The following is a 13,599-nucleotide window of genomic DNA, read 5'->3' on the forward strand; positions in this document are numbered from 1 at the left end:
AGTTTGACGCTTTGACCGTAATAATTGTGACATACAAACTGAGTGTGCTGCATGCCGCTATGAAGTTTGACGCTTTGACCGTAATAATTGTGACATACAAACTGAGTGTGCTGCATGCCGCTATGAAGTTTGACGCTTTGACCGTAATAATTGTGACATACAAACTGAGTGTGCTGCATGCCGCTATGAAGTTTGACGCTTTGACCGTAATAATTGTGACATACAAACTGAGTGTGCGGCATGCCGCTATGAAGTTTGACGCTTTGACCGTAATAATTGTGACATACAAACTGAGTGTGCGGCATGCCGCTATGAAGTTTAACGCTTTGACCGTAATAATTGTGACATACAAACTGAGTGTGCTGCATGCCGCTATGAAGTTTAACGCTTTGACGTAATAATTGTGACATACAAACTGAGTGTGCTGCATGCCGCTGTGAAGTTTAACGCTTTGACCGTAATAATTGTGACCTACAAACTGAGTGTGCTGCATGCCGCTGTGAAGTTTAACGCTTTGACCGTAATAATTGTGACCTACAAACTGAGTGTGCGGCATGCCGCTGTGAAGTTTAACGCTTTGACCGTAATAATTGTGACGTACAAACTGAGTGTGCGGCATGCCGCTATGAAGTTTAACGCTTTGACCGTAATAATTGTGACGTACAAACTGAGTGTGCGGCATGCCGCTATGAAGTTTAACGCTTTGACCGTAATAATTGTGACGTACAAACTGAGTGTGCTGCATGCCGCTGTGAAGTTTAACGCTTTGACATAATAATTGTGACGTACAAACTGAGTGTGCGGCATGCCGCTGTGAAGTTTAACGCTTTGACATAATAATTGTGACATACAAACTGAGTGTGCTGCATGCCGCTGTGAAGTTTAACGCTTTGACATAATAATTGTGACATACAAACTGAGTGTGCTGCATGCCGCTGTGAAGTTTAACGCTTTGACGTAATAATTGTGACATACAAACTGAGTGTGCTGCATGCCGCTATGAAGTTTAACGCTTTGACGTAATAATTGTGACATACAAACTGAGTGTGCTGCATGCCGCTATGAAGTTTAACGCTTTGACGTAATAATTGTGACATACAAACTGAGTGTGCTGCATGCCGCTATGAAGTTTAACGCTTTGACGTAATAATTGTGACATACAAACTGAGTGTGCGGCATGCCGCTATGAAGTTTAACGCTTTGACGTAATGATTGTGACGTACAAACTGAGTGTGCGGCATGCCGCTATGAAGTTTAACGCTTTGACGTAATGATTGTGACGTACAAACTGAGTGTGCGGCATGCCGCTATGAAGTTTAACGCTTTGACGTAATGATTGTGACGTACAAACTGAGTGTGCTGCATGCCGCTATGAAGTTTAACGCTTTGACGTAATGATTGTGACGTACAAACTGAGTGTGCGGCATGCCGCTATGAAGTTTAACGCTTTGACGTAATGATTGTGACGTACAAACTGAGTGTGCGGCATGCCGCTATGAAGTTTAACGCTTTGTCGTAAAGATTGTGACGTACAAACTGAGTGTGCGGCATGCCGCTATGAAGTTTAACGCTTTGACGTAATAATTGTGACGTACAAACTGAGTGTGCTGCATGCCGCTATGAAGTTTAACGCTTTGACGTAATAATTGTGACGTACAAACTGAGTGTGCTGCATGCCGCTATGAAGTTTAACGCTTTGACGTAATAATTGTGACGTACAAACTGAGTGTGCTGCATGCCGCTATGAAGTTTAACGCTTTGACGTAATAATTGTGACGTACAAACTGAGTGTGCTGCATGCCGCTATGAAGTTTAACGCTTTGACGTAATAATTGTGACGTACAAACTGAGTGTGCTGCATGCCGCTATGAAGTTTAACGCTTTGACGTAATAATTGTGACATACAAACTGAGTGTGCTGCATGCCGCTATGAAGTTTAACGCTTTGACGTAATAATTGTGACATACAAACTGAGTGTGCGGCATGCCGCTATGAAGTTTAACGCTTTGACGTAATAATTGTGAGTGTGCTGCATGCCGCTATGAAGTTTAACGCTTTGACCGTAATAATTGTGACATACAAACTGAGTGTGCTGCATGCCGCTGTGAAGTTTAACGCTTTGACGTAATAATTGTGACATACAAACTGAGTGTGCTGCAAGCCGCTATGAAGTTTAACGCTTTGACGTAATAATTGTGACATACAAACTGAGTGTGCTGCATTATTACATGCCGTTTTAATAAGAGTTAATGGGGCAGAGTTAGAATATTGAATAAAAAAGGTTTGTGTGTTAAAACTGTAAACCTTTTTACTCCTATAAATGCATGAGGTTGCATAAACTTTATACATATGTCAAATATTAACATTGCAGATTCCTCGACCATGGATTCAGAGGAGAGTTTGGAGCCAAAGAAAATGTTGATTATAGATTGTAGATCCTATAGTGCTGCATTTGCTAACAGAGCGAAGGGCGGGGGTATGGAATGTCCAGGTATGTAGTCATGTTCATTTTACTTCTTAAAAACATCCTGAAATTCTTATATTTCATTGAAGAAAGACCTGTTGGCTTTAGCTTAAATTACAGGTACTGTGACTTTGATCAGTAGAATGGTTTTATATTTATTTTTATTAATGGGTAACTTGTTTTTGTGTCGCATTTTTACATAGAGTAAGTATAGTCACATGAAATTGTATACATATGCTAGATATTTGTCAGAAGTGTTCATACAAGAATTAAAATGAATGGATTAAGACTGGGACAGTTTAGCAGCAACATTTATTTAGCTGTCGCAAGAAATTACTGTAAATGATTTAAATATAGGCTCCTTTCCATCAGTTAAGTGTAATCTCTCGATTATCAAATTTCTATTATTAACTACTAGTAAATCAGCATAGAATCATTGATTGTCTTGTAAATTCATGCTAATGAGACAGTGATTTACCTATATTTGTCTGCTTTATTGTTTCCCACTTTGTCAAATATTTATTTTATTATTTTGTCTTCACTGACAGTGTAAAACATTAATGAATCTTTGAACTGTTTAACTGGCAAGTAATTATGTAATTATGTACAAGTTATTCTCTTAATATGAAGTAACTCAGGACAGCCTTAAAGCATCTTGACTTTATATTCCTTTTTCCTATTATAGAGTACTACCAAAGTTGTGAAGTACAGTTTATGAACCTGGCTAATATACATGCTGTCAGGAAAAGTTTTCTTACCCTCAGAAATCACTGTAACTCTGGTGTGGACCAGGCTAGGTATGTATCTTTAGAAAGTAAAATTGTATCTGGGTAATGTAAGGAACATACAGTCTATGAGAGTTTTAAACATTTAGGATAAACAAAGAAACTATTCTAGCTCCTGTATTGGCTTTGAAGCCATTCTGAAGTCTTGTATGAATCTTATTGAATAAGAATAGAAATGTTGAAATGTTTTGCCCAACAGTTACAACTGACTGTTCAACAGGTTTCAGAAAAAAAAATTTTTTGGGGGGTGGGGGGGGGGGGAAGGGTGTTCAATCTGTGAAATAGACTCTTTGATAGGTAAGCCTGTGAAATAGACTCTTTGATAGGTAAGCATCCTAGAAATCAACACTGTAGCTGTGATGTGGATTTGTTCAGATAGTATTCGCATAAGAAACTGTAGCCTGTTGCTGGACCAGGCATCCTTTCAAGTCACTATACCTATTCAAAAGAGTTCATTGACTATTCAAAAAGGTAGAGCTTTTGCTCTCTTCCAGTGTTCACATCCTAATGTTGTTAAGTTTTTTCATAATAAAACTTGTATTTCAGTAACCTAGTAGGTGGATCGGAACTTGTTAATTTATCACGTACATTTTCTTTAACTAAAGCTTTACACTTATTATATTCTTTTTCTAGGACAAGCTTACAATTCAGTAAGTTTCCTAACTCTAACATGTATTTGAGCAAATTATATGCTTTTGTTAAAAGATTCTGTTGAATTTACATCAGCTATCACCAAAACTAATGCGATTAATAAACTCACAGATTTTACTGTTATAAAACATTTCTAGCAACCAGCCCATTCTTCGGACCTTTTGTTGCAATTATGGCTTTTGGGGACTTGAATTTTGGTAGTTTAGGCGTCTGAGTACCATACGGCTAGTGTGAGAGGCATACACAGAAATTATTTTTTCTCTATTTTAGATAAATTCCTACCTCACGGGTCAGTTGACTTAATGAATTTGTGCAAATTAATACCCGTTTTTTGTGATTTATTCTGGTTATAAGTTATTTGCAGTACAAGTCAAAAGCTATTTTCATAAAAGTGATAAGAATTTGAACACCTTATTTGTTGATTCGTGCTTACTTTTTCTTCTAGAAATCATTGTTATCTGGACTGGGCCAAAGTGCCCACAACTTGGCAGTTTATGAGGTATGCCAGCTTTTGCAGTTAGAAAAACGGTTAACAGTTTTGCATTGTCGAGTTACTAATCTCAATATCTCATTGCAGAATAATTGATCATTACTATCGCACTGTAGGGTATAAAATACTGTTGATAGAATTATACGTTCCAAACTTGAGATATGAATTATGTGTCAATTATGCCACCTCTATTACTTAGCAAAATCCTAGTTTAGTTTGCTAATGTATGTTCAGCTTTACAAATGCATTAATAGTAATTGCAAATATATGACTGGTTATTCTAGGTCCTATATACAACATACAGTGGGACAAATTCGCTAACATTAACATGTTGTTAGCAAATATGCTTTGATTAGAAAATTCTTTTAAATTTTAAATGCAAGATATACTGAATTGGATTGCTATTGAGTTGAAGTTAAACATTCTCGGTAATTTGCAGCTGTTGTATTCAGAACACCATACTTAGTATATCGCATTTTCAGTCAAATTATGTCCCCTTTCGAACTTAAAACTCTTTTTGATATTTAACATTTTGGGTAATAATTTCCTGCTTCTGTGACAATATTTCGAATAGTCGAGCTTGGCTGTCTTACGGACAGCTCTTGTTATAAGTAAACTTGTATTTCAGTAACCAATAGTAGGAATGGATTGGAACTTAAAACACTTACTCACTGTACATTTTACTTTACTCAAAAGCTTTTCCCTTATTTGACTAGGTATTTTCTGGTGACAAAGCTTAAGATTAGTGAAGTTTTGCTGACCTCTGACAGCTCATTTTGTAACTGACAACACTTATATGTCTTTGTTAAAAGATAGATGTTGGCATAACTATCAGCTATAACAGAAATCACTTCGATTAAAATCACAGAATTTTTATGTCTAAGAACATTTTCCTAGTCAGACTAGCCACTTCTTCAGGGTACCTTTGTGTCTGAGTGGTTGAGGTGGCTGAGTGGTTGAGGTATCTGAGTGGTTGAGGTGGTTGAGGCGTCTGAGTGGTTGAGGCGTCTGAGTGGTTGAGGCGGCTGAGTGGTGGAGGCGGCTGAGTGGTGGAGGTGGCTGACACAGAAATTATTTTCCCCTCACTGCTGAGTGTTTTATGTAAATTTCCTCACATAAAGAAGCCGTCCAGTTGACTTAAGGAATGTTGTTGCTAAGAAGTAATACCAGTTAGAAATATTTGTAAGATATTTATTCTGCTCATAGTTAAGTAATATATTGACAGAACAGAGCAAAAGGGGCTATCTGTTTGTGCATAATTATGTTGATAAGACATTTTTGAGCTCTACACCCTTGATTTGTTCAGATTTTCGTGCTTAACATTTCTCTTCTATGAAAATTTCAGTTGGTTATCTGGACTGGAGAACACAAAGTGGCTTCACAACTTGGCCAGTCTACTGAAGGTGGCCAGCTTGGTTGTCAGTGTGAATGAAAAAGAAGGGAGACCAGTCTTGGTGCATTGTTCTGATGGTTGGGATAGAACTCCTCAGATTATCTCCCTTGCAGAACTAATGTTAGATCCATACTATCGCACTGTAGAGGTAAAAATTCTACTGAATTGATATGTACTGTTATTATTCCTGGTTCTACAAGATTGGAGGTTATATAAAGAAATTATCACGTAGTCGCAGTGTTGTCTTACAGATCGACAGTCTCAGTTACTTGTAAGCAAGAAATAACCCAGTATTAGTTTGCTAATGTTTGTTCAGCAATTTTCACAACTGAACATTAAATGGATGTAATTGCACAATAATGACTGGGTTGAGTTCTAAGCTGATCCTGTTAATAGAACATAAGTGCGTGACTAAATTCATTTGTTGTTCTCACATAACATGTGGGTTAGCCAACAGTACTGCTTTAGTAAAGAATATTCTTTTTCATTTTATAAATGCAGGGAATTACGTGAATGTGGGTTGTATTGAGGTGAAGGTGATATAACATTCTGGTAGATGCTTGCAGCTGGTGTATTTTCTAGAACACCATAGCTATAGTTTATATTTGCAGCCATAGTTACAATCCACAACTTTTCCAATACACTATTACAAGCAAGAATTTTTACATGTATCTACTGCTGTGAAACTGGTTATATTTGAAGGGAACAAATTGTTGTTGTTTTCATGATTGTGTAAATCCATGCAGTTAAATCCCAAGGAACAAACAAAATTTCCATTCAGTTTATGTTAAAAAATTGAAATCCAGGAATTTATGTACCCACAAAAATATTTGTTTTAATCAAAACCATGAAATTTCGTGCTCGCGACATCAAATGATTCGACAGCAATAGTCCAGGAAAACGACAAACATTGAGCTGATATGCCTTATCTTTCAAAATCAAAATAGAATTTGAGAAACACTGGGGTTATCACTGATGCCAGTTAAATGTCTGGTTTTCAAAATTAATTGTGTAGAGGTATTATACAGTTACTTCCTTTAGTGAATTTGCATTCAACTTACATTAAATAATGGGGAAATAAATCAATGTGGTAATCAATTTTTTATGTAAAAATGTTATCATCTATGCCAGAGAACTCTAGCAGATCTATACTTCTGACAAAAATTCAATATTTAATATATGTATTTTCATAAGAATGTTTTAATTTCTAAACTGGTTATGTTAATATGTCAGGTAGTTGGTGGCTAAATTTTGTCTGAAAACCCGTGAAATATTTGTATACTTTATTAGCCTAACAACTTAGACATCTTTTAGGGATTTCAAGTATTGGTTGAGAGAGAGTGGCTTCACTTTGGACATAAGTTTGCTGACCGCTGTGGTAATGGTATTCACACTGAGGACCCTAACGAGAGATGTCCTGTGTTCCTACAGTGGCTGGAGTGTGTTTATCAACTTCTTGTGCAATTTCCTTGCCAGTTTGAGTTCACTGAAGCTTTTCTTGTAAGTACAATATGTGTTTCCTTTCATCTTATATAGTACTTATCTGTTACAAGTGTTGTGTATGGGGCAGAATTATAAATTGCTTTTAAAAGTCTTATATATTGGTGTTAAAATGTCATATTGTGACAAGACTTTAATTTATTTTGCATATGAATTAGTATTTTTAGCTCACCTGAGCACAAAGTGCTCAAGGTGAGCTTTTGTGATCGCCCTGTGTCTTCCGTCCGTCGTCAACAATTTGGCTGTTAACACTCTAGAGGTCACAATTTTGGCCCAACCTTAATGAAACTTGGTCAGAATGTTACCCTCAATAAAATCTTGGACGAGTTCGATATTGGTTCGTCTGGGGTCAAAAACTAGGTCACCAGGTCAAATCAAAGGAAAAGCTTGTTAACACTGTAGAGGCCATATTTATGACCACATCTTAATGAAACTTGGTCAGAATGTTAATCTTGATGATCTTTAGGTCAATAGGTCAGGTGAGCGATACAGGGCCTTCATGGCCCTCTTGTTAAACAGCTTGGCTCCATATTTATTTCAGCAAATTGATATCAGTTCAGAAATGAAATATTTAGTTTCTTGTTTACTTTATAATATTAAAAGAATACAGACCGTTATCATAAGAAAGACCTTCAAGTCACGTAAGATTAGAAATGCCCATGTTTACTTAGAAATACATTGGTTAGTCTGTATTTATTATGTCCTCAATGCCAAGCCTGTATGATACACTTTCTAAATGTATATAAATGTTACTGTTTCAGGTAAAATTGGTGCAGCATACCTATTCCTGCTTATTTGGAACATTCCTATGTAACACAGTCCAGGATCGTATTGAGGTAAAATTGGACCAGTCCACTGCCTCTGTGTGGAATCTACTCAGTGATAAAAACTTCCATAATCAACTGTTTGCTCCTTCACCGGAACATGAGGTAACTACAGACAGAATTTTTAGTTGCATAAAACTACTGTGAATTGATTTTTGTTGGCATAAAGTTTCAATGTTTTGGCCTTAAAGGATATTATCTGCAACTATAACTAATAAGCAAAGGTAAATAAAGACAGCCATGATGGTCCTATATTGCCCATAAGTACCATGACTCTTAACTTAAAGTAAAGTTCACATCATGTGCTTATGTTGATTTGTTTTCAAAAACAATCTAGTTAGTTGTAATGCAGGATATTTTGGCAAGGTTCAGTTTTAACCTTTTTTTAACTAAATACTGTTGTTAGCTCACCTGAGCCAAAGGCTCATGGTGAGCTTTTGTGACCGTTCAATGTCCGTCGTGTGTCGTCCGTCTGTCAACATTTCCTAAAAAAAATTTCTTCTTGAAAACCACTGGGCAGAATAACACCAAACCCTTGAGTGGCCCTCTTTCAAAACTGTTCAAAGAATTGAATTCCAGGCAGAACTCTGGTTGCCATGGCAACCGAAAGGAAAAACTTCAAAAATCTTCTTATCCAAAACCACAGGGCCTAGGGCTTTGATATCTGTTATGTAGCATCATCTAGTGGTCCTCTACCAAGACTGTTCAAATTATCCCCCTAGGGTCAAATATGGCCTCGCCCCGGGGGTCCCACGTTTTACATTGACTTATATAGGAAAAAAAGTTTAAAAACTTCTTGTCTGAAACCACAAGACATTGGCCTTTGATATTTGGTTTGTAGCAGTCTTATGGTCCTCTACCAAAATTGTTCAAATTGTACCCCTGGGGTGAAAAGAGGCCCTGCCCTGGGGGTCCCAAGTTTTACATATATTTATATAGGAAAAAAACTTTAAAATTCTTCTTGTCTGAAATCACAAAATGTAGGCTTTGGGTCACATGGTTTATATAGACTTGTATAGGGAAAATCTTCTTGTACAAAACCATATGGCCTAGGGCTTTGATATTTGGTATGTAGCATCATCTAGTGGTCCTCTACCAAGATTGTTCAAATTATCCCCTAGGGTCAAATGTGGCCCTTGCCCCAGGGGTCCCAAGTTTTACATCGACTTATATAGGAAAAAAAGTTTAAAAATCTTTTTGTCTGAAACCACAAGATATTGGCCTTTGATATTTGGTTTGTAGCATTGTCTTATGGTCCTCTACCAAAATTGTTCAAATTGTACCCCTGGGGTGAAAAGAGGCCCTGCCCTGGGGGTCCCAAGTTTTACATATACTTATATAGGAAAAAACTTTAAAATTCTTCTTGTCTGAAATCACAAGATGTAGGCTTTTGATATTTGGTATGATGCATTGTCTAGTAGTCCTCTACCAAAATCTTTCAAATTATGCCCCAGGGGTTAAAAGAGGCCCCACCCCGGGGTCACTTACCCGTAGTCATTATATGAGTTATGTAGGAAAAAATTCTTAAGAAATTATCTGATCCTATTTCCAAGACTGTTTACTTTTAATTACCTGATGATCCCAAGTAATATCATGTCACTTGACTTTAATTGACCATGAATGTGACCTACTGACTTTCTTGACATTTAAGCATCAGTTTGACATTTGAAACATGTAGCTCATATTACACAGTTGAGCGATTCAGGGTCATCATGACCCTCTTGTTATTTTATCTAATGTAATATTTTGTATTTAACTAGTTTGTAACGAATGTTTTATTTGTTCATTTCAGGTGTTGTTTCCAGCAACACATGTCCAAAGTTTGAGGTTATGGACCTCTGTTTACCTGTCTAATAACTCCTCATTTGCTGGTCCTGAGGAAACAAGCAATCAGAATGGCCTTGCGAATGATGGCACAGAAACAACTGGCTTACAGAAAACACGTTCATGTGAAAACTTGTTAATGAATAGCGACCTTAATTCTAGTCTCAGTCGGAGAAAAAGTGATCCAAATATTGCAATGGAACATTGCGAACAGCAAACTCAGAAACTGTTGAAGGACGCAATGTCTGGAGATACAAGCTGCTCGAGTGAGTCTGTGAAAAGTTCGGAAAATGATCGCTCTCTGAGTGAAAATGGTGACATCACTATGAAAAATTTGGATAGCCCATTATGTAATGGTGAAGTATCTATAAATGGGAATGGATTTCATGATGAAGAAGTGGATAGTAAAGTGTATGATAAAGTGGAAAATGGTGATACTGATAATATTGAAAATGGTGATAAAAGTTTAATTGCTGAAACTGGACAGCAAAATGAAAGTGAAAATTCAGTTAAAACTGAAGATGATTTAATAGAAAATGATGTGATTACAAATGGTGATGTAGGAAACGGTCATGTTAATGGTTTAAATGGTGTTGGAAATGAAGAAAGTGAAACAGTTGATAGTAATGAGACTAAAGAATCTGAAAAAATTAAAAACATGACAGAAAATAATAGTGAAGACTGTAGAAATGGCAATGACATTCATGAAATGAATGGTCATAGAGAAAATCCATGTGATAGAAATTATAGTCCTGATAATTCTACTGAGGAAAGTAGTGAAAACTCTATCGAGACAATATCAGAAAGTGAAGAAGTTTCTGATAATCTAGGAAATGGTGCAAATAATTCTGTACTAAACGGACATTCTGTAGAACAAGATGAAAATTCTAAACTGCCAACATCAAATAGCATTAATAGATGTAATACAGACTCCATAAATAGTCAAATTGTATCTACAAAGTTAAAACAAAGGACTGCTATTAGTGATAAATATGCCCCTTCCATGGAAAGTTCGACTGATACTGTAACGGAAGATTTACAAAATGGCGACAGCAGTCACACGCTGGTTCCCGTGGCAAGTGATAGCAGTAAGAAAGTTTATAAAGTAGCGTCATTACAGTCCTTATGTGATAAAGTAACTAAAGATACAATAGAAAACACTAGCAGTATTAGCACCAGTACGAGTGATCTATCAGATTCACGTGTTTTAGAGAACGGTCTTTTGCTCAATACAGGCGATCCCTTACCAACTAGTCTAAATCTGCGATGTGTGTTGTCACAGAATAGCCTGTGTAGGAATTCCAATGGAATGTGTAAAGGTGTGAACGTAGATACGAGTATGACTCCGCCCCTTTACCCCACTCCAATTAGTCCTCAGTCACGCAATTCAACATGTCCTCCAACACCAGGCACTGGTGATGGTAAAGTAAGTATACTATTGTTTACATCGTATGCATGTTCTTTCATTTTGTTCAACATATTTATAAATATTTTTACAGAGCAAGACAATACTAGCATAAGTCAAAGACTATGCATAATCATATTATGTAAAGATAAAAAGGCCCTCAAAGCCAGCCTTGTTAGATTTGTAAGCAGAGCACAAAGCTGTTAAACTAGATGTCATGAGTTCAATCTCCAAGCATGATAAAGTGTCTGTGTGAAGTATTTGAGTCTTAAGTGTTTTGTCCTCCATCTTGCATTAATGTGGGGAAGTTACAGAGAACAGGTCAGTACTGGTAGAGGGTCTAGAAACACTGACTGTGGTTTCATAACTGAAATACTGGTGTAGCTATGTTACAAATTGACTGTAATCTCTGGGATATTTGGCCAATTAATTGCATCAAGAAATGTTTTTATATAGATAGCTCAGGTAAAGAGTGGTTAAGGTTGCTGGCCCTTGCCGCTCACCGTTGTTGGTTGGAAATTGTTAAGGACGTTGAATTCTTCATGGTATCCAGCTATCCAGCTGGCGTGCAGGTTGGTGGTACTACTAGATGGTCACCCGTGCTCGAGTTTATGTCCAGGTGGGGCACCATAGGTCTCTCCACAGTTAAAGCTGGAAAGCGATCATTTGACATTAATTGTTTTGGTATCTCTTGACACTAAACAGTACAAATAAACATGATTTAGTAGATTATATGACAGTATTACATTCTTTTGCAGTCCCTAGAATCTACAGTCCCCAGACATGGTTTAAGTCGCCATCTTGATATTGATGGTCTGACCAAGTTTAACGATCCTGTACAGAAAGAAGTGAGCAATATGAAGTTGAAATATGAACAAGAGATCACCAGACTGAACGATCATGTGATTTACTTGAGCAGGCTGCTCTCCCAGCATGCATCAGCATGCAATGGTGACGTCTGCAATTTAGAATTTAAACATGGAAATGTAAGTTGGCATTAAGATTTACGATTTACTGTGATTACAAATTAAGTTAGGTACACGTATCAGTTGTTATGAGATTCATATTTAGACCAACCATTTGCCATTTGTTAAAATAGAAACTCATTAATATGGAATGGCATTTTTAAGTTAAAGTGTTACGTATTGACCTGAAAAGAGGAGGCATTAAAAAGTTCTAGAACTTAAACTGTAAAAAAAATAATTTTGTTTGAACCAAATTTGGCAGTTTTTTAAAATTGATTTAGTGTGAAGTCTTATTTTGGTGCTGTTTTAAATTTACACAGTCTGGCTGCTAAAGGTCAGGTGGCTGCTTAAAACAAGTTAATAGAGCAAAAAGTCTAACAAGGAAGTTAGCTGACTGGCTGCTTGCAGGCCGTTAAAGCCGGTTCAGCTGGATGTATAGTTCACTTTGTTCTAGCTACAGTTGTGCTAAATACTATGTACAGTTGATTCAGTATGATCACGTGATTGTGGTTTAAAAATGAACATTGGTTAATTGTCCGAACAGAAGGGTCTTGTGATTTAAATGGCACCTTTTCAAAAGTAATAAATGGAAGCAACACACCAATGGCAGGTTTTCTAGAGTAGTGTTTGATGTGTCAGTATGTTAAAACTGTAAATATGTTTAAAGTTCTCATTTGATAGAATAATTATTGAAATTGCCGATTTTTTCTCTACACTTGGGCCATTAATTGGCAGCAACCACATCAGCTATTGAATAATTGGTGGATATTTATTTTGGCTCAACAGACCTTGACCACCAATAGTTCCATGTAAAACTGCTGTCAGAATTATGTGTTATACAGTATTCTATTGTAATTACATGTGTGCTCTGTTTCTTGTATAAGAGTTTAGCAGAAATCAACCAAGATAGTTAGCATTAATAAATTTGTTTGCTAAATTTGTTTTAGAAACAAAAACGATAATTTTCATATGTCCCTTAGCAAAGCTGTGGAGTACTTTCATGTGTAGACACTATCTAGCCAGCTGGCAAAAGGGTAGTCCATATTTGCAGTTAGAAAATTATAGATGATTCAAACGTTTATAAACTTCTTTCATCCATTCACTAGGAGTCCCCAGGCAGTTGTGATCTTCAGTCAATACAGAGCAATTACAGTAATGCTGCCTCAGATGCCAGCTGGGACCAAATGGATGACCCAGAAGTTAACGTCACACGCTGGGTACCAGATCACATGGTTACACAGTGTGCTGGCTGTGAAATGCAATTCACCGTGATTAAACGAAAACATCACTGCAGGTAC

At 36.8% G+C, this 13,599-nt stretch overlaps 1 protein-coding gene across 2 annotated transcripts in view; it reads left to right on the forward strand.

Annotated features, from left to right (window-relative positions):
- Window positions 1-13,599, forward strand: part of LOC123533952 (myotubularin-related protein 4-like) — a 58,018-nt gene that overhangs the window by 39,892 nt on the left and 4,527 nt on the right. For both annotated transcript variants that reach the window (XM_045315945.2, XM_045315946.2), the window contains 8 exons: window positions 2,372-2,491; window positions 3,150-3,261; window positions 5,736-5,931; window positions 7,098-7,283; window positions 8,045-8,212; window positions 9,900-11,357; window positions 12,095-12,322; window positions 13,408-13,595. In XM_045315945.2, the coding sequence (XP_045171880.1) occupies window positions 2,372-2,491; window positions 3,150-3,261; window positions 5,736-5,931; window positions 7,098-7,283; window positions 8,045-8,212; window positions 9,900-11,357; window positions 12,095-12,322; window positions 13,408-13,595 (2,656 nt within the window). The remainder of the gene's footprint in view (window positions 1-2,371; window positions 2,492-3,149; window positions 3,262-5,735; window positions 5,932-7,097; window positions 7,284-8,044; window positions 8,213-9,899; window positions 11,358-12,094; window positions 12,323-13,407; window positions 13,596-13,599) is intronic.

The sequence above is a fragment of the Mercenaria mercenaria genome, chromosome 12 (assembly GCF_021730395.1).
Source record: "Mercenaria mercenaria strain notata chromosome 12, MADL_Memer_1, whole genome shotgun sequence".
Lineage (NCBI taxonomy): Eukaryota > Metazoa > Mollusca > Bivalvia > Venerida > Veneridae > Mercenaria > Mercenaria mercenaria.